The following is a 21,236-nucleotide window of genomic DNA, read 5'->3' as shown; positions in this document are numbered from 1 at the left end:
AAAGAGAAAAAAAATAATACATTTCACTAAAATTTTTTGAACTAAGGGGGAAACTTACATGTAGATATGGCCTGTAAATGTAATAAAAATATTAGTTTCTCTTTTAAAGCATCATAAGTTCGTATTTGCAAAAACTTCCAAAGGTTTTCTTTTGCAAAAATCAGATGAAATGGCCAAATAAATATCAGACATTGACATTCTTTGATCTGTTGCTTTAGTATGTGTCCAGTTCTCAGTGAAAGTGAGGTGGGACATCTGGGTGGCTCAGTTGGTTGAGCGTCCCAACTCTTCAGCTCAGGTCTTGATATCAGGGTTGTGAGTTCAAGCCCTGCATTGGGCTCCATGCTGGATGTGGAGCCTACATAAAAAAAAAAAAAAAAAAGAAAGAGAATGAGGCAAACATTGTCTTTGATTTCTCCAGCCGTAAAACCGAGTATCTTTTGTCATTTCTCAAGCAGCTTTCTTCAAAACACGATTTTTTTTCTATATATAGTGTATTTCCTGACATTGTGTTGTTGAATAATGACCCTTTTGTTTTGATATCTGTGTCGTCTTTAAAGAGTTCACCATATGAACTTTCTTGTCCTACATTGTTTATTAAGGAATAAGTAACAAACGTGGTAATATGAAGTTTAAATATATATTATGAAAGCATACAGCAATTATCTAGAAAGACCCAGTGAAAGATTTTTTAAGGCAAGAATATTGTATCTCAGACATTGTTCAGAAGTGCAGGTGTGTAGTAGTCATCAGAAGCAGATTGCCTTTAATCAGTTTGTGGTTTTAACATTATGTACAGACCATGTGGTTATTGTCTATACTCGGAACAGACCACCTCGACTGTGTGTCACTTTCACTTGGTAAGTCACTGAGTACAGTTGTCATGAGACAAAGCTAGTTTTCTCCCTGCATCTGGACATAATCCCTTCAGTCTCCTTTGCAGTCTTCCTCATTCGCTCTGCGTTGGGAGTTACCCAGGTGTTCGTTCTGAACCCTCTGTCTATATTTTTTTCTTTTTTTAAAATTTTTTTAATTTATTTGAGAGAGAGAATGAGCTAGAGCATGAGAGGGTCAGAGGGAGAAGCAGACTCCCTGCTGAGCAGGGAGCCCAGTGCCGGGACTCGATCCCCGGACTCCAGGATCATGACCTGAGCCGAAGGCAGTTGCTTAACCAACTGAGCCATCCAGGCGCCCCTATTTTTTTCAATAGATACTATTTATTTTTTTGGCTTTAAATGCAGGCCATGTGCCAGTAATGCCCATATATGTTCTTTAACCTCGATTTCTTTTGTCCCCACATTTGCATATCCAAGGACCTCCTTGAGGTCTGTCCACTAGGTGTCTCCCAGACCCCTCAAATTGAAGCAGAACTCCAGATCCTCTGCTGCACGTTGTCTTTTCCCCCATTATTCTCCAGCTTGGCTCAGGACCTCCTCCCAGAAATGCAAACCAGAAACTTAGAAGGCATACTTAACATCATTTTCCACCCACCTTCCCCCCTCCCCCCAACTTACCTGATTCATTACCCAGACTTGTGGAGTCCTCCTCCAAAATAAAACTGAAATCTAACCTGTTTTAAAGACAGGTGGTTGTCTCTTTTGGAAGTAAATCCCATTATTGGGTAATCTCGCAGAAGTTGTTCCTTGTTTCCCATAGAAAAATCTCCACTGGGGGCGCCTGGGTGGCTCAGTTGGTTGAGCGACTGCCTTCGGCTCAGGTCATGATCCTGGAGTCCCGGGATCGAGTCCCACATCGGGCTCCCTGCTTAGCGGGGAGTCTGCTTCTCCCTCTGACCCTCCTCCCTCTCATGCTCTCTGTCTCTCATTGTCTCTCTCGCAAATAAATAAAATATTAAAAAAAAAAAAAAAGAAAAATCTCCACTGTAGTTTAAATCTTACCTTCTAAGTAAAATTCCATCAGGTAGGTAAAAGGTCTGTAAGCTTTTTTTCTGTAAAGGGCTAGATAGTAATGTTTCAGGTTTTGTAGGCCGTCCTAAAGCACCTGATCAACTCCAGTGTCATTGTAGCAGGAAAGTAGCCAAAGATAACATGTAAACAAATAAGTATGGCTGTGTTTCAATAAAACTATTTCTAAAAATAGGTGGTGTCTGTGCACACCATTGTCCATAACAGCATTATTCACAGTAGCCAAAAGATGGAAGCAACTCATGTGTCCATCAGTAGATGAGTGGATAAACAAAATGTGGTATGTCCATACAAGAATATTATTCAGCCATGAAAGAGAATGAAATTTTGTACGGGCTACAACATGAGTGGACCTTGAAAACATGCTTAGTGAAGTCCACCAGACACAGAATGACAAATACTGTTTGATTCCATTTATAGAAGGTACCTAGAATAGGCAAATTCATAGAAACAGGAAGTAGAAAAGAGGTTACCAGGGTGGGGGGGGGCAGTTGTGTAATGGGTACCAAGTTTCTGTTAGGGATGATGAAGTCTCAGGTATAGATGGTGGTGATGGTTACACAGCATTGTGAATATGCTTGATGCCACTGAATTGCACATTCACAGGTGGTTAAAATGATAAATATGTTCATGTCTATTTAACCAAAAAATTTTTAAACAATAGAAAGGAGGGGCGCCTGGGTGGCTCAGTCGGTTGAGTGTCCAGCTCTTGATTTTGGCCCAGGTCATGATCTCAGGGTCATGAGATCTAGCCCCACATCGGCTCTGTGCTGGGTGTGGAGCCTGCTTGAGATTCCCCCCGACACACACACACACACACACACACACACAATAAAAAAATAAATAGAAAGGAACTGTGAAAATGTTGGAGGAAGGTTGGCAGGCTGGGTCCGGCTCACTGGCTGTACTTGGGGATCGTAAAACTTGTCAGTCTCAGACTCCATACATGTATTGTAGTTCTTGGTGATGTTAGTGACTGTTCTCAGGGTGCTTGGCGTTGTTGAATGTTGTAAGAAAGAACTGAGTTTCAAGCCCCAGGAAGCATTTCCTCATTTGACTTGAGGTCCCCCCCCCCCCCCCACCGCCCAACTCATAAGTTAAAGTCCCAATCCTCAACATGATGGTATTTTGAAATGGGGCCTTTGGGAAGTAATTGGGTTATGAGGGTGGAGCCCTCCTGGTGGGATTAGTGCCCTTATAGATAAAGAAGAGACAGAGAGAGATGATCCATCTCTCCACCATGTGAGGGCACAGCAAGAAGGTTCTGTTGACAAGCCAGGAAGAGCACCTTTACCAGGAACTGAATTGGCTGGCACCTGAGTCTCTAAAACTGTGAGGAATAAATTCCTGTTGTTTAATCCCCCCGGTCTGTGGTATTTTTGTTAGAGCAGCCCGAACTAAGACAGCTTTTCTCACTTAGAATAAAGGCTCCGTGAGGGCAGAGACTTTGTTTCTGGTGCCTTGGAACAGTGCCAGGCACGTAGGAGGCCCTCAGTTACTATGTGTTGGACAGCGTGAGGAGTGTGATTCCTTACTCCCGGATTGTGCCCAAGCATACTGGAGATGCGACTCTCCTCCCAGTAGTTTCCTCCGAGCAGCCGTGCTCCCCAGCCTTGCTAGCGTTCTTCTGTCAGAAGTACGAGTCGGTGCGGAAAAATAGCTCCCCTGCCCACCCGTGCGTTTCTGTAGCACCTGAAAGTCGGTGTGGTAGGAGTTGCGCCCCGGTTGGAAGACTGGGGAGTGAGGGAATTGTCGCGGCCCCGAGAACAAGAGTCGGGTTATGGTACCGAGTCCTCGCTTTCTAACTTATGATCATTAACCACATTTCCTGTCCTTCATGAGTGCATCTAGCTCTGTTTTCCTTAGGCTTCTTCATCTGTAAAGAGGTTACCCCGGGATATGTTGTTGAGATCATTCTTGTTTCAAACTAGAGGCAGCTGGGCTTAACGGGAAAGGCCCCGGGTCCAAGAGCGAGGCTTCCTGCGCTCACATCCGCCCCTTACTATTAGCCAGTTAGCCCTGAGCAAGTTACAGAGCCTCTCTGGACCTCAGATTTCTCCTGTGAAGAGTGAACTTGCTGATTTGCCCACTTCCAGGGTGATGTGCGCAGTAATGAAAACAGTGCCTGCACAGTAAACATTCTCTGATTCCTGGCAGTGGCGTTTAATGTTCTCTAAAATGAAGAGTGGGCCCAGGTGCCTGGCTGGCCCAGTTGGTGGAGCGTACGACTCTTGATCTCAGGGTCGTGAGTTCGAGCCCCACGTTGGGTGTAGGAGATGACCTAAAATAAAAAAAAAATTTTTTTTTGAAGAGTTTATTTATTTATTTGACAGAGAGGGAACACAGACGGGGAGTGGGAGAGGGAGAAGCAGACTCCCCACCAAGCAGGGAGCCCGATGTAGGACTCGATCCCAGGACCCTGGGATAATGACCTGAGCCAAAGGCAGACGCTTAGCGACTGAGCCACTTAGGCGCCCCTAAAATAAAATTTTTAAAAAACAAAACGAAGAGCAGTGGGAGAAGAGAGACATTTAACATTTAAAAGTATCCTGTTCTGTGCTTTTCATCACTGAGAGCGATTGATTGAACATGATAATGACCATGTGAATCAAATGAACCTACATTCTGCCTTTTTTTTAAAGATTTATGTATTTACTTGGGGGGGAGGGGAAGAGGGAGAAAATCTCCAGCAGACTCCATGCTGAGGGTGGAGCCTGGCCCGGGGCTCAATCTCTAAACCCCGAGATCACTACCTGAGCTGAAACCCAAGAGTCGGAGGCTTAACGGACCATGCCCCCCAGACGCCCCTACATTCTGTCTTTTTACCTTGCCCTCATACCCTAATGTCAGAGAACCTGGTGATAAACAGCTAGACATTTTTTTGATAGTACGTGATGTCACTTGTAGGGTTTGGTTTGGTTGGTTTTTGGTCTTGTGTTTTAAGATTTTATTTTAGAGGGAGCGTGCCCGGGTGGGGGCAGAGGCAGAGGGGGAGAGAGAATCTCAAGCCGACTCTGCTCTCAGCCTGGGGCCCGATGTAGGGCTCAATCTCACGACCCTGAGATCATGACCTAAGACGAAATCAAGAGTCAGACGCTTAACTGCCTGAGCCACCCAGACGCCCCTTTGGTCTTGTTTCTTAATACTGGTGGAAAGGTAAGAGTTGAACAAGCCAGTTTTCACTTCGGAAAGTCCTATTGTTACTGCCTTTTGTGAAACATTTTGATGGAGAAGCAGGACATTTCAGTCAGCATGGAAAACTTTGGGGCATCTTTATTTTCTGCTTTCAGCACCACAGTGGTTGAAGACCAACCAGTTTGGGCCTCTGGGCACTTGACCCTTGTGTAAGAGGCAAGGACAATAAAAACTCAAAACAGCATGATTTAGAGTTTGTCAGCGTTGTTATCAAGAACTAAGGTAGGAGTTCAAGGAAAAGGTAAGAATCTGAGGCCAGAGCGATAGAATCAACAACCCCACAGAGAATCTCTCCTGCCAGGCGCTTGTGAGTTAACCTGGGAGGAGCACAGCCTGGTTGCATTATGGAGTGCTTGTGCCTCGGAGAAATGGAAGGTCAGGCTAGCTGTGTAAACTGGAACCAGGCAGCAAGGGACCCAGGATGCCAAGTTGAAGTATAATTTATACCTCTGAAGGGTTCATGCCACGTGAAAATATATCAGCTGCATGTTCTGTATCAGTTGATCCTTTATTATAGATCATTGTGGCAAAGAATAGAATTGGGAAGATGAATTAAGAAATTAACGACAGTCGTTGAGGTTTGAGATACTCAGGACTAACTTGTTGGCAGTGGGACAAAGGGAGAAGACCTTCCAAAAAACCAATAGGATTTGGTGTTTGGGATGTAGGAGATTAATTATGGGGGTCAGTATTCCTTTCTTTTAACCTGTTGGATTTGTGATGATAGTAAGACATTCAAGTAGAGATGTCCTACATTCTTTGAACACGTATTTATTTATTGAGGGCCAACTCTCTGCAGACTGAACCAGGCTCTGGGGATACCTGGGGATCAAAACTTACAAGGAGGGCGCCTGGGTGGCTCAGTTGGTTGAGCGACTGCCTTCGGCTCAGGTCATGATCCTGGAGTCCCGGGATCGAGTCCCGCATCGGGCTCCCTGCTCGGCAGGGAGTCTGCTTCTCCCTCTGACCCTCCCCCCTCTCATGTGCTCTCTCTCTCTCACTCTCTCAAATAAATGAATAAATAAAATCTTAAAAAAAAAATAAAACAAACAAAAAACAAAAAAAACTGACAAGGATTCCTGTCCTCGTGGCGCTTACTGTCTAGTGGGCGAGGCCGACAAAAATCACATTGCTGTGATTAGAACTTGCCTTCGAACAGGCCATGGGATTAGGGTGAAGGGCTGGGAGTACATGTGAAGAACTGAAAGGCCAGCAGAGCGGGAGCAAAGAGTGAGGAGAGAGCAGTGAGAATGAGGGGCTGGAGGGGAAGGCAGGAGCCTGGCCGCAGGGTGAAGGCTGGGGCATCAGACTCAAGTCAGGGTCGCCGTGTTGCTGGTTAACAGGAAATGTGTAGGGTGGACAGAAAGCAGAACTCTGAGAAGTGGTGGGAGGAGAAGCAAGGAAGCATGACAAGAAGGCAGTTCGAGAAGTGGGAGTGGAACCAGGCAGGTGAATGCTGAGTCAGGAATGGGGAATATTCCTAACAGGCTGAAAAGGAGCACCGGCTCTGGGTTTGGTGCCATTGGGTTTGGCGCCGTTGGGTTTGGCATCGCAGATTCTGGTGACCTTCAGGCAGAAACAGGATTTCTGGCGACTGAGGAGAAAGACTGGGTGGTTAAGAAATTGGAGAAGCTGCTAATGAAAGCACTTTTCATAGTTCTAAAATGTATTTGCCCACATACACATTTTTACTCTGCTAAAATAATCAATCTTATGGTGTGTTTCAGATGAAAAAAAAGATATTGACCATGAGACAGTGGTTGAAGAGCAGATCATTGGAGAGAACTCCCCTCCTGATTATTCAGAGTATATGACAGGGAAGAAGCTTCCTCCTGGAGGGATACCTGGCATTGACCTCTCAGACCCCAAACAACTGGCAGAATTTGCTAGGTAAGCCCTAAGAATTTCCTTTCTTTCTCATTATAGAAAGTACTTAGAGTCAGCAGCTGTGTTCTTTGAGTCTAAGTTACAGTGGTGGCTCATAGTCTTGCTCCAGGGAAACTTGTAAAAACAAAAGCAGTTCATTTTGTTTGTAGGGGTAACTGCACTATTAATGGGCGTGGCACCATTTTAGATCCTTGCTGACAGTGAGATGAAGCAACTACTTCTTAATTCCGTAGTTGATTTTGCTTGTGAATAAATAAACTTGCATAGAATTGGTTTGGAAATGGGTATCTTTACACTAGCTGCTAGCGGTTGGAGGGCGCTGTGCTGGAGCAAGCTGCGGGGGCCTGGGTTGGAGCTGGGCGGGCACAGCTGACCACTGGGAAGGAGTCATCAGTTCATATTTCAATGTGTCCTCAGTTAAGCTCCCAGGGTTTTGTTCATTGAAGCGGGCATCAAATATTTATGGCGGGGGGGCGCCTGGGTGGCTCAGTTGGTTAAGCGACTGCCTTCGGCTCGGGTCATGATCCTGGAGTCCCGGGATCGAGTCCCGCATCGGGCTCCCTGCTCGGCAGGGAGTCTGCTTCTCCCTCAGACCCTCCCCCCTCTCATGCTCGCTCTACCTCATTCTCTCTCTCAAATAAATAAATAAAAATCTTAAAAAAAAAAAAAAATTTATGGCGGGGACCCCTGTGACTGGCCACGGTGAGCAGTCAGGAAGATCTGGACCCACCAGAGGCTTGTTTGGCCTGAAGTGGGCTGGGCTCCCACAGAAGCCTCTGCCCCCTTTTGTAGTATTTATTTCCCAGCATCATTGGGCAGTTTCTACGAGGACATGAGAACACACTCAAAGACAGTTTTAAATAAAATGAAGTGAATTCATAAACTCTGGAGCAGAAGGATGACTTCTTTTCCCACCCTGAGGTTGAATGGAGCCTGGAATAGTCAGGAAATTTAGGCAAGGGCAGGATGAGGAAGAGAGACATCTTTGTGATCCCACACCTTCTAGGAACAGAGAGGGGATCCTTGTCTGTCTTTTTCTTGAGAGCAGAGTGGAGTAGATAAGAGCTGGAGGCCTGGTGTGTCCTGGTTTCTCCCAGCCCTGCCCAAAACAAGGTGGGTCCTGCCATTGGGAGCCTCAGTTTCCCCATGTGTCAGATGGGTGTCAGAGTCAGAGGTGTTGTAATAAAGGGGTATGTACCCTTTTCTCCTATCCCATGAAACTGCCGCCACAGGGAATCTACACGTGAGTCTATTTCTGATTGATCACGGCTGAACAAAAAAAAGTTAAGGCTTCTGTCCTTTTGTGAATGACATTATGTCTCCCAGCTTTTGTTGCCTTTCATATTTTAAATACGGTATGCTACTCAAATGTTACTCCGTTCCCCACCCCCCCAATACAAATAAAAATGGAATCTGTAGATAGAGTCAGCAGTGAGGTTAGAGTTTTGGGGCAGATTGAGTCAAATTGTGTGCCAATGTTTAGTATTGTCATGTGTTTTTAAAGTTAGTCATCCCTTGTTATCGTACTTGGAATTTAGCGAGGGTAGAGGATGCTGTCCCCAGGGGTAGACCAACGAACGAAGGAGTCAAGGAAAGCCTTGCAGAGGCGGTGGCGTCTGACGTGAGCCTTGAAAAACACTGAGATTTGAGGGGGCAGGTGGGGTTCTCATGGTGGGCCTAATGCTAGTGTGGCATGAGTTTGGTGGAAAGGAAGGGACTCAACCCCCGTCGGATATACGTTCAGAAAAGGATAAGTAGGTTCGGCTGGGAATTCGGAGGCTCACAGGGAGACAGTTGGAGTGTAAGAGTTCTCTGAATACCGGGCCCACATCTGGGAATGTTTTCAGTGTGCGGTGGGCAGCTGCCAGAGGTGTGTGAGCGGTAGAGAAGGGGCTCTGTGATCAGAGGTTGGCTTTGAGAGAAGGACACATCCTCTGTGTCCAGGGTGGGTCGGCGAAGGGCCAGACAGGGAGTGGGAGAGGTCACGAAGGCCTGAGCTGGGATTGCGGCGGCCAGATGGTGAAAGAATAAATGAGATGAGGGTGGCAGGAGATGAGATTGAGAACCAGACCGGCTGTGTGTCTCCGGGAAGGAGGACTCAGAGTGGAAGTTGAATGCTTCGCGCCTCAGGTGGCACGAGATTGGGAGAGGGTGCTGGTTTGGGGTTCAGGGTGGGCATTGTTTGGCTTTAGATGGTAATGAATCATCCCTGTTGGGCCCGACGTGGTTTCAGGAAGTACATCAGGGCTAGACTCATCTGCTGCACTGTGGCTGAGGCCGAAAGTGGCCCAGACGTGCATGCTCTGGGAGGCCTGTTGCCGAGAGGCCGGTCTTGGGAAAACTCTGTGAGCGGAGGGTAAGGGAACCAGCAACAGGGCACAGGGCTCATTCAGACAGACGGTGTGGCTCAGGGAAGTACATACAGCGTCATAAAAGCCAGGGGAGTGCTCAGAAGGTCCAAGAGAGGGACCTCTGCTCTCTCAGTTATACTTTGCGGAGTGATTTCAGTGGAGGAGCAGAGAGAGGGCTGAGGTAGGATGTTCCAGAGAGCAGGAACCTGGGGGTGGCGAGCAGGAGTGATGAGGTGTTGGTGACCCACCCTTGGTGGTGTTCACCCTCATTGCTGAATTGGGGCAGATGATCTGGAAGCTTGTCCACAGTTCCCTGAACAGAAAATCTGGGGTGTTGGCCCTGCACTCGGGAGGTGCGTGTCACCGTTGTCGAATAGAAGCTTCTGCTTGTTTCCCAAGTGGCCTCGAGCCTGCCTCAGGGCTGCCTTCAACCCTGCTAGACCTGAATGAGCCTTTTCTTCACCAGCAGTAGATAATTAGAAGACCGCGGAGTCACGTTTTGAGATTTGTGAGGAAAAGTTACTGTAAACATAGAAATCCCGATCCAGCAGAGCTGTTGGTCAACTACAAGGCATAAAAGTGGCAGTTGTAGACACATAAGGATTTGTTTTATGTTTCACTTACCCTTTCTGAGGGGGTTACTGGAGGATATACTCCAGGAAGACGAGGACGTACATCAAAAGGAAGCCTTCCTAAAGAACCTGGCGAACAGAGAATCAGGCTGGAAACCCATTCAGTTGAGAACAGAAAGTCAGTGAATTGTAGGGCTTTCTTCAGGAAAAGTTGAGTTCATTCAGCGGTGCACAGAATGAGTAAGAAGCCAGAAGGTCTTGGTGGTATGGGAAAGAGTTTTCTAAAAAGGAAAAGATAATCAGAAACCCTCTGAAGAGAGAGGCAGTGCTAGTAAGAAAGCCGTGGCCTAAAAGTGGGCATAAATTTGATGATGGTTGAAGTGCATTGAACTTGTTTGGCCTGACTCTGCAAGTCTCTCCTTGGTCCTGAAGCGACTGTGTTGGACTCACAGAGCAAGAAATGCGATCCTAGCACACAGTTAACATTCTACAGTAGGCGATCTGTTTCCATAATCATCTGAATATAGTGTGTGTTTCTTTTCTAATCATCCTGTTAAAGATTCCATTTTGTGTACAGAATAGAATGAGATCTTGCTCATCCTGACAGTGTATACAAAGTGAGGGTAGAGGGTTGGGCTCCCGCTCAACCCCGTTGTTCTTAGTATCCTGGAACAGATCACGGAAAACTATCAAGTCTCTAACTGGACGGTGGTGGTGGTGAGAGGTACTGGAGCTTGGAATGCCCTCTTTTCTTAGATCTTTGCGTTTTGAAAATGTGTGTAACCAACCGCTGAAGAGGATTTTCCAGGGGCCCCCGGCATTGGTGATTGGGACTCTGAAAGCTAAAGACAAAGAGGCACCAAGTTTCAAATTGTTAGGGGCCAGACCCTATCTTCTTCTCTTGTAAAGACCCACAGAACCCCCTTTATCCACCTCCACTCCATGGCTCAGCTGTTGGCTTGAGGTAGCGTGTTAGCTGCTTTTCCCTCTCTCCTGTGCTGGGGAGAGGGGGTTCTGCACTGGACTTGGAACTGACCAAAGAGTGGTTCGGGTTCCTGCCGCACCGAGCCTAGAGAATCGGTTAGGAGTAAGTAAATCAGTTACATGGGGGAGGGGGGCAAGTATAAGAAATAAGGACTTTTCATCTGAAAGTCCTGGTATTGGGGGAGGGGGGATTTTGTTCTTTTTTAAATACTTCAAAATGTGGCCAGTGGGTGGGACCTGGTGAGTTCTTGTTCCTGATTAAATGAACAGCCTTTGTGCTCTTTTCATTAACTACAGTTAGCCCTTCGGAAACTTCCGGTCTAGAAAGATCAGAATTAAGAGTGGTTAGGTCAGTCACAAGCTGGTTAATTTAGTTGTCGTCCACCACCCACCCTGAGACTTTCGCAGGAGTAGCGTAAAGATGAGCTGGTGGAGCGGAGCTGGAAGGACCGTCAGGAAAATGTGCTGTCTCCATAGGAGATACTTTGGCGAACTTAGTCTCGTTTGTCTGAGGCATCGCTCTTCGTTGCACCAAGAAGGGAGGGGAGTTGCGGTTGCAGAGGGGAGCTGGGTTCCAGGAACTTCTGCCCCCAACACAGGTCCCCATCAGGGTTCTAGGCTGAAGGCGACTAAGCTTATCGTTTTGCTATGAACAGGACTCCCTTCATTTGGGAATCTCTGATTTAAAAACGGTTCATCTCGGCGTCTGGGACATTGAGCTTTAACTTACAACTCTGGTTTCGCCCTGCTCCAAGTGGTGCCAGGAGGTTCCTGCAGATTTTTGGTCCTGGAGTCCAGCCTTTACAGTGCCGCCCCCACCCCCTGGGCGCGGAGTGAGCCCGGGCAAACCCAGCGGCCGGGCCGCGTGCAGCGTGCGGAGTGCTCGCCGCTTCCCATTGAACAGGAAGCTTCTCTTGTTGCGTACCTGGCTCCTCCTCGTACTTTGTAATCTACCGAAGGTGCCTTTCTACTCGACTTGTGCCGTTTTTCTCTAGTCTCTCAGCCCTTTAGTTGAAAACGGTGGCTTGGAGCACCAGAACCTTCTGGACTGTTAAGTACAACTGGCTTTTTTTTTTTGTTTTTTAGGAATGAACTCATTTTAGCCAGGCGCATTTAACACACAGCTGGGGATAAGAATAGCTGTCATTCCCCGATAGCTTCACGTGCATCCTCTCTTTGAGTCTTGGCAGCTACAAAGCAGGTAGCATTCCATCTTTTTACAGAGTGAGAAACTGAGGCTGAGAAGTTCAGTGATTTGCTCAAGGTCGTGCAGCTGGTAGGAGTCGGCGCCAAGCCCGGCCCTATGCCCCCCACTACCGCCAGTGCCTCTGCCGCCAATGGCGTCCTGTGTAAAGTCTCCCAGTCGAGGGAAAACTCAAATCTTGGTTATTCTGAATAGTTGGGCATGTTGAAGAGATACTCCAAGTAGCAGTATATGATTTTAGGCTTTTTTAAAATTACTTTTTTAGGATTTCAAATACTTTTTTTTATTGTGTAGGTTATGTATCAGTTGGTGCCATGAAGATTTTAATTTTAGTCTTTACTCATAAAAAAACAAAAAACAAAAACCCACTTTCAATCTAGTTTTTGGAAAATGACCTTTTCAATGTTTGCCTTCAAGTAAAATATAAAAGGCACCAACAACACACACTGCCTCATTTGCCACTCTGGTGAAGAAGGAGGATTTGCCAAGGAGCTTAAGAGTGGCTGCAGTTAAACCTTTCACTTCCTTCTTGTGTCCAAGGGTGTTTGTCCAAGTACATTTTAAACTTTCATTCTGAAATCAATTACATGCTACCTGCTGGCACACATTTTGCAAATGACATTTTAAGGAAAAATACCACTTAATGATAACATTTAATAAATCAAGAGTTTGGTAAATGGTACTTGGGACTGTGCCCTTTAATTTTGTGTCTATTTGAAAATTTCCATGATAAAAAGTTTTCAAAAACCAAGTTCCTGGGAATAAATTTAAGAAAATGTCAGGGGTGGGCTCACTCCATGAGGTGCTGCAGCAGGCACCTCCCTGACATGGACACCCCACCCTGGAGCCCCAGATGGGTGGGCCAGGAAGCGGTTGTCTGTGCGACTTCTCTGTCAGCCCAGCGGACATTTTTTAAAGTTGGTTTATTAACATAATTTGCAAACAATAAAATTCACCCTCTTTAGGTGAGTACCACTCTTGCGAATTTGGACAGGATCATGTAGCCGCGTCTGCAGTCGAGAGAGACATAGAATATTTGAGTGTAATCATCAAGGAGTAAATGTCGTTATTCATTGGGAAGACGGAAGCCCGGTTCTTAATATACCCTTTTTTTCTTATGAATACTTGATTGGAGTAGAACCCATTCATGTGAATCACTGTTGTTTTCCAAACTCTGATCTAACCTCCAGGTGGCGCAGTGGCACTAAATTTTTGTCCTACAAAGGTTCTGTGAGCTCAGACCAGCTCCAGGGTTTAATGGTGTTTCAGATAACAGGCCAGCTCAAAGCCCTGTGCACAACAGGCATTTAGAAAATATTTGCTTACTGGTGGGGTGATCCCCCAAGTAGAAGGAAGGAGGGGTGTCTACAGGGTTGGAACGGGGGCAGATACCAAGCTGGAAATGTTCTCAGAACTTAAAGTAGGAAATTCATACCGTCTTGAACAGACTTCCTTAGAAGTAAGTTCTAGTCGCCAGAGAAATTGGTTCACCAATGCTCCTCGAGGGATGGAGAGTTTAACTAGATGACTTTGTCAGCTCAGGTTTTATAAAACAAAATCTTCAGGTCATCCTTTTCCCAGATCAAGGGTGAAGAAGGACCTTTGCACTAGGGCTTTGCTAACCTAAAGATGACCGCAGAAATCTTTTGTGATGAGAGAGTGCTGGTAAGTTAGCTCTTACTGGTAAGGCATCCCTGACCTCGTGGCTCGTTTGTTAGCTGTGCACTCTCACGTAGGGCAGTGAGGTGGTAGACGGGACAGAAGGAGCGTCTGTCTCGAAGATGTAAATCTTTTTTTCTAGTCTCTCTAGGAACTTTTAATCTCTCACCCCTCTACCACACACAGATCTGTAGGGAGTATTTGGAGAGAAAGTTTTGACAAAAGACCAAAGGTTGGTTCAGTGGAAATAGCAGGTAGGTAAGCTACCAAATCAGCAAGCTCTCTGGGTAGTGAGTCCGCATGGGGTTCCTGTTACACCCCGGTCCCAAAGCAGGGCTGGAAATCTCTGTCGTTCTGTTTTGTTTTTTTTTAAATGCTCTCATTATTTGAAAAACGGTAACCTCCCTCCCACCCCCACCATCAAAAGTAGTAGTATGATAAAATTCAACAGTGGGAAAGGGTATGGGGTGTTCCCACCTGTCCACCAGTCCCTGGGGGCTCTTCCCCAAAACACCAGTATCAAGTTCATTTACTATGTTTCTTTCCAGAGATAATGTATATAAATGATTTTCTGTTTACAAGGACTCTTCTGTGCCCTTTTAAAAAATTATCTCTCCTAAAGATAATGTCTGTCAGTATGAAGTGAACCCTCCCTCCTTTTTTTTAAGGGGTTTTGTAGGGATTTGTGTTTAAGACCCTCCCCCATTTGCTGCTTCCTTTTCACAAGGTGTCTTTGTTACCACAGCAGCTGCTCCTGGATACCTTGCTTTGCTCCCACTAAGAGATTCCTCTGTGGTTCGGGCTGGTGGTCTTTCGTGTTATTTCAAGAGCTTGGAGGAAAGAGCAGATATTTGAAGTGCACAGACCTCAGTGCCGGCCTGAGCTGCCCTGGCTCGCTCGCTGCGAGACCGTGGCAGCGACTCAGGCTCTCTGAGCACCAGCACCCACACCTGTGAAATGGGAAGGGTGCTTCCCAGTCACGGGTGGTACTCAGGGAATGTGGTCTCATCCTTTCCCTCCTGGATGCCACCTATAACCGTAGTTGTTTGTATCTGTAAGGAAAACATTGTAGGGACTATATGATTTATGCCAGATGAGTCTACCCACGCCTACAAATCTCTCTCTCTCTCTCTTTTCTTTTTTTTTTTTTTTTCTTTTTGGTAAGAATGAAGCCAAGAAAAATTAAAGAAGATGACGCTCCAAGGACAATAGCTTGCCCTCATAAAGTAAGTAATGCTAGGGGAAAAGTGTTTGTCAAACTGCCAATGAAGATTTAGAGAGCTCATAAGCAATCTGCACTTTTATTTCCATCTAACAATTAAGTGAGGAACTAAAGTCTTTGTTTTCTAAACTCAAGAGGCTGTATTTGTGATGTAAGTTTTGTTGTTCAGTAAAGGCCACTTAAATTTAAATACCGTTAATGGGGCTACTGTAGGGCGCCAGTGTTTTTGCTCTTACTGTATATTGAATATACAATGTTAGGATTTTATTTCTTCCTTTTGGATCATGAACAAGTCAATCTTAAGACATTGGGTGGTGTCTCACCCGTGGACCTTTGTGGGGCTGAAAGCTCATTATGGAAATTTGGAAATTATTTTGGATGCTGCTAAAGTAAGCCTAATAAAACTGCATCTCTCACAGTTTTCTTAATTTGCCCTGCTAACTGTGTGTTACTACAGGGGTGCTTAATTGTTTTCAAAATGTGGCTAGTCTTCCAAAGGAAAGGATCACCTAAAAAGTATTTTGAGGTGTTGGTTGGGTCTGTTTCACACTTAATTGGATGGATGTAAAACTAACAGAAAAAGAAGTATCACGGAGGTGGGGAGAAAGTTTTAATGGGATAAAGAATTTTTAAAAATCAGTAATTGAAGAAGGATGAGTTTCATTTGGCGATGTCCTTCTAATGACCACTCACAGGTTCTTTGTGTGGTTTTTCAAAACGCTTAGTGAATGGAGATTTTGAGACGTAAAACAAGTTCCTTTGGGGGCCAACACGTAAAGAAGCATCTGAAAACAGTTAGGCCCTAAGTGTCTGTCCTCCCTGTAGCTTCTCTGTGTACTTCTTTTCCAAATTTACATTTTAAAAAAAATTCCATTTGCTAAATGGAAACACAGCCTGGGGGTCAAGGTGCCAAAGCCGCGGCTTCCCCTCCCTCGTGCCTGTGAGGCTGTCGTCCTGTCCACTCATCCCCCACTCGCTCCATCCCTGGACAGCAACTGCAGAAGAAGTTGGGAAGGCCATGCTTGTCCTGAGCAGTGCACGCCCGTCCGCGCCCCGCTCCCCGCTCCGGCGTCCGTGTGCCTGCTTCCTTTCCTGGTGTCTCACAAAATCAATTTCTTCTGTAGTTGCCATTCCTTGGAGACCCTCTTGCTTCTTTCTCTGTCAAGAAGGGGAAAGAGGCAAAGAGAGAAGAGGGAACAGTAGGCGATGGAGAGTGACAGCCCATTCTTGCAGCCCAGAATATGGGGCCCACCAAAGGTAGCGGTGGACTGCTCTCCTTTCAACCCCATTTGTTTACCAGGGCTTCTGCTACTTCAGCTGGGCACAGAGTTGGGGGAGGCAGCTGTGGTGTGGCTGGAAGCCAGGCTGCTGGGTTCTACCCCTGGCTCGGCTCCTACGAGCAGTGTGACCTTGGGCAAGTCTCCTTAAAGACATCTCTGAGCCTCAGTTTCCTGATCTGTAACACGAGGGTTTGCATTAAACGAGAAGGCCTTCTCCAGCTGTCTGGTTTTTGTCTTAAGTCATTTAATATTTCTCCTGTTGATATTGAGTAAAACGTAAGTGGCGGGGGGGCCGGGGGTGGTTTTGTTTCTTGGGTCAGTGAAGGCTGTTTTAAGTGGTTGAATTCTTTGTTAACAGTTTGCAGTGTGAACCACTAAGCTTCTCTCTCTGTTTGAAGGGCTGCACAAAGATGTTCAGGGATAACTCTGCCATGCGAAAGCACCTGCACACCCACGGCCCCCGAGTCCACGTCTGTGCAGAGTGTGGCAAAGCTTTTGTTGAGAGCTCAAAACTAAAACGACACCAACTGGTTCATACTGGAGAGAAGCCCTTTCAGGTAGAGCTCGTCCCTTCCCCCTCCCCACACCACCCGGCAAGTGTAGGCGGGGCTGCGGGCACTGGAGGGCCGGAGAGACGCGGCTGTCGGTGCTCCCAGTGCTGCTCTCGGTGCTCCCAGTGCTCCGTAGGGAGAAACCAAAACGGTGTCCCGTTGGTGCGGCCGCAAGGGCTGCCCCGGCACTTGCCTTCCCCGTGTGCAGCGTCTCTGGTCCTGGAGACGGGGGGACAGGGTGTATCGGGGTGTTGACGGGGTGTACTTTGTATCAGGAGGAAAACTGGATTGCTCACGAGCAAGCCTAAAACTGCATTTCTAGTGCATTCACTGTGGGATTGAAGCAGTTGATTTTCGGTAGTTGATGGAAGTATATCGAATTACTAATTGACGGGGGAACTTCCAAAATTTTACCGAACGGAGTAAGTATAGGTGATGTTTTGTCTTGTTTTTAGAAACTCATCACAAGTGAACAAACTAGCAATGCAGGTCTCGATTTAACACGGTTCTTTTTGATACCTGACACCAGAAACCTTCCTAATCGATTGTATTTCATTATTTGAAACATTGACATAAGTACCAAGACCGTAACAAGATCCCGAGGAAGATTCTTGGTGTTTTGCCAAGTGTGTCTCTTACCCCGTATTTAAAATAATTCCTGAGTGCTGTGCCTGGGTTTCCGAGTGGTCCGCATGCAGAGTTCGAGCCCCCCGCCCGCCTGTGCTGGGGTGGGACTGGCCCCGGGACTGTCGCGTTTCCCCGGAGCGGGGAGGACGAGGTGTGCGGCCCGAGAGGCGGGCTGTTTGCCGCCTGCCACCCCGCCCCGTCGGCCCCGGCACGGTCACTGAGCTGGGCTCTCTCTGGTCTTTCCTCGACAGTGCACGTTCGAAGGCTGCGGGAAACGCTTTTCACTGGACTTCAATTTGCGCACACACGTGCGAATCCATACCGGGGACAGGCCCTATGTGTGCCCCTTCGACGGCTGTAATAAGAAGTTTGCTCAGTCAACTAACCTGAAATCTCACATCTTAACACATGCTAAGGCCAAAAACAACCAGTGAGAGGAAGATGGAGAAGACCCTTCTCGACCCCGGGGAGCATCTTCCAGGAGTGTGATTGGGAATAAATAGGCCTCTCCTTTGTATATTGTTTCTAGGAAAGAATTTTAAAAATGAATCCTACACACCTAAGGGACATGTTTTGATAAAGTAGTAAAAATTTAAAAAAAAAAACTTTAATAAGATGACATTGCTAAGATGCTCTATCTTGCTCTGTAATCTCGTTTCAAAAACACGGTGTTTTTGTAAAGTGTGGTCCCAGCAGGAGGACAATTCATGAACTTCGCATCAAAAGACAATTCTTTATACAACAGTGCTAAAAATGGGACTTCTTTTCACATTCTTATAAATATGGAGCTCACCTGTTGCTTACAATTTTTTTAATTTTGTATTTTCCAAGTGTGCATATTGTACACTTTTTGGGGATATGCTTAGTAATGCTATGTGTGATTTTTCTGGAGGTTGATAACTTTGCTTGCAGTAGATTTTCTTTAAAAGAATGGGCAGTTACATGCATACTTCAAAAGTATTTTCCTGTAAAAAAAAAAGTTATATAGGTTTTGTTTGCTCTCTTAATTTTGGTTGTATTCTTTGATGTTAACACATTTTGTATAATTGTATCGTATAGCTGTATTGAATCATGTAGTATCAGATATTAGATGTGATTTAATAGTGTTAATCAATTTAAACCCATTTTAGTCACTTTTTTTTTTCTGAAAAATACTGCCAGATGCTGATGTTCAGTGTAATTTCTTTGCCTGTTCAGTTACAGAAAGTGGTGCTCAGTTGTAGAATGTATTGTACCTTTTACCACCTGATGTGTACACCCCATGTGACAGAAAAGGGCAACAATAAAACAGCAGTCCTACAGAAAGAATACGGCAGAAAAAGATCTGTAAGCACAGTCTGATTTCCTTTTGTTGTCCAGAATAATTACAATTCTCGAGCCTCCCAGAAATTGGAAGCTAAATAAAGCAACTCAAGTTTCCTTTATTTTGCACTCAACTACAGTGACTTGTGATTGCAACGGTGCATAGATGTTTCAGGACGTCCTACGCGTGCTGAATTCTGGGAGAGAGTAGGTGACAGGCATCCCGAGTTAAGGAACTACCTCAGAGTACCCCGAACCGGGCCCGTTGGTGGTAGGATTTTGATGTTGGCTCCCCCCCCCCCCCCCCCCAGCAGAAGTGCGACTGGAGCAGTTGTGCCCGGCCTGTGTGCGTGCTCTCAAGGTAAGCTGTCGCCCGGACGGGGCGCGAGCAGAGGGGAGACCCGGGGGCACTTGCCGGCGCGGGCTGCCTTCACGGCGGCCCCAGCGGGTCCTTGGCTGGCCTGACGGGAAGCGCTGAGGGTTCTCCTTGGCTGTTGGTCGGAGAGCCTTGCTGGCCCACGTGGCAGCCGCGGGCCCGTGCCTTCGTTTTCCTGCTTCTCCCTGGATACTGAGCGCAGACCGGCAGGGCCATTCGATGATGAAGAATACTGTACTCAGTGAGTACTTGACCTCTCACATGGTGACCTCCTAAGTGTTCGACTACAATTTTTGCATTTTACTTAGAGTCCAATATCACACTCGTGAGACTATTGTATAAACTGCCACGATACAGCAAAAATGCCATTTATTCAGAGCGCAGTCAGCCGTGTGTGCGCTGCGTGCTTGGCCCTGCGGGGCTGGTGACGAGCCAGCTACCGTCTGAGGTGTGTGTCCCACGTGTCCAGGACACCGTCGGGTCAAGAGCGCAGCCCCGTCCCTCTCAGCTTCTCCACCGGTCCCGTACAGGAGGATTGGCGACCTAATAACAGGGACCCTGTGGCTCTCCGGAATTTTGAAGTGCCTTCTGAGTCCTAAATGACAAATTTAACTTGAGACACTTACTTGTTCGGAATCTGGTATCCATTGGGTAGTTTGGTGGAACGGAGTTAATCCGAAGACCCCAGCTGTTCTCGGGATAAGCCCGGCTTTGCTGTATCTGGCAGGCAGGAGAGAGGTAAGCCGGTGGCGGGGCCCAGCGAAGCTGCGCGCCCCGGCGCCATCGCGTGCCTCTCTGACTAGACCTGGGGCGGGGGCCCTACCTCCCCGCCCCAGCAGGTGAGCAGTCTCTGGGTGCTGGCCGCCTCAGGAGGCCGGGGCCGCGCCACCCTCGCCCAGCACCGCCACACGGGAGCCCGGGCCTGGCGCCATCCCCGGGACTGGTGCCGTGGGGTGGTGTCGCCCGCAGCCCCCGCAGAGCCACACCGTGAGCTAGAGAAGCCAGGCTCCCGTGTGGAGCGACCCCCCCTCCCCCCCCCGTGCCTTGATCCCTTGGGGGATGCCTTGGTCATCTCTTCCGCCCCCTCTGCCCCCTCTGCCCCCTCTGCCCCCTCTGTCTCTGAGGGGAACAGCTGTCGCTCCCCAGGCCCCTTTGTCCGTGTGTCTTTCACGGCCCGCAGAGTTCATCTCTGACAGGAATTGAAGTGGGGGCTTGAAGGCGGTGGAATGTCCCAGGTTCCCGGTTGGCGGGCGCTCTCCGTTCCCAGTAGCGTTGGAAGCTCCTCAGGGAGCGGCAGTGAAAGAGGAGCCGTTGTCCTCATTGGCTGTAACCGAAACCCGTCGTGCTTGTGGTTAGAATTTACAGTTTTGCTGAAGATGTGATTTACTGCAGTTTGAAGTGCTGGTCTAACAGTCCCTTGTCTTGAGCATTAACCTGATTTATAAGTGATACTGACAGACATATTTTCTTACATCCGAACTGAAATAAATGCATGTTTCTAGCATATGTAATATAAAAGCTCCAGAGGATAAGTTTACATTTAACAAGATGTTGTTTTCTATTTTTGGATTTCTTATTATTTTCCCCCCTTTTTTGGTAGTGGGGGTTTAGGGGGAAGCATAATATTTGTATAAAGAACTGTCACCCCAGAGTGACATTTATTTTCCAAGGTGACATTGAACTCACGCTGTTGGTTTCATATGGTGTTTGTGTGCTATGCCTAGATTCAAGGCCTGAGGATTTGAGGAAAATGAAGATTTTTTCCTCCGTTTGGTTTTCATGTGCAGGTTCTTTTAAATGTCACTTACTTCGCTGAATTTGAGTCAAGCAAGGCCCTTTGACAGAGTATCTCGATGCCTGCCAGCGTTTCCAAGCGGAGTTCTAGATGGTTTCTTCACAGATAGAGGAGAGAGAGTCCCTTCCATTCAGCAAGAACCCAGAGACTCTGCGGGCTGCCTGAGGGGTCGCCGCAGTGCGGTGGGCAGGGGGTCGGGGGGGGCGGTCACTGCTGCCCCCGCCCTGCCCAGCAAAACCTGGCTATCCTCACGCACCTCGCAATTTATGTCCGTGGCGCCGGAACACCTGGCCCCCTCCCACATTT

General features: G+C 47.2%; 1 protein-coding gene across 1 annotated transcript in view; it reads left to right on the top strand.

Moving 5' to 3' along the window:
• Nucleotides 1–18,881, top strand: part of YY1 (YY1 transcription factor) — a 29,007-nt gene extending 10,126 nt beyond the window's left edge. The window contains exons 2-5 of the mRNA XM_034992981.1: nucleotides 6,848–7,010; nucleotides 14,943–15,003; nucleotides 16,678–16,836; nucleotides 17,709–18,881. Of these exons, the coding sequence (XP_034848872.1) occupies nucleotides 6,848–7,010; nucleotides 14,943–15,003; nucleotides 16,678–16,836; nucleotides 17,709–17,891 (566 nt within the window). The 3' untranslated portion in view covers nucleotides 17,892–18,881. The remainder of the gene's footprint in view (nucleotides 1–6,847; nucleotides 7,011–14,942; nucleotides 15,004–16,677; nucleotides 16,837–17,708) is intronic.
• Nucleotides 18,882–21,236: the final 2,355 nt, after the last annotated feature.

This window comes from Mirounga leonina, unplaced genomic scaffold (assembly GCF_011800145.1).
Source record: "Mirounga leonina isolate KUSES-001 unplaced genomic scaffold, KU_Mleo_1.0 Mir_82, whole genome shotgun sequence".
In the NCBI taxonomy this organism is placed as follows: domain Eukaryota; kingdom Metazoa; phylum Chordata; class Mammalia; order Carnivora; family Phocidae; genus Mirounga; species Mirounga leonina.
Note: the sequence above shows the minus strand (reverse complement) of the source record. Positions and strands in the feature narration are given on the sequence as shown.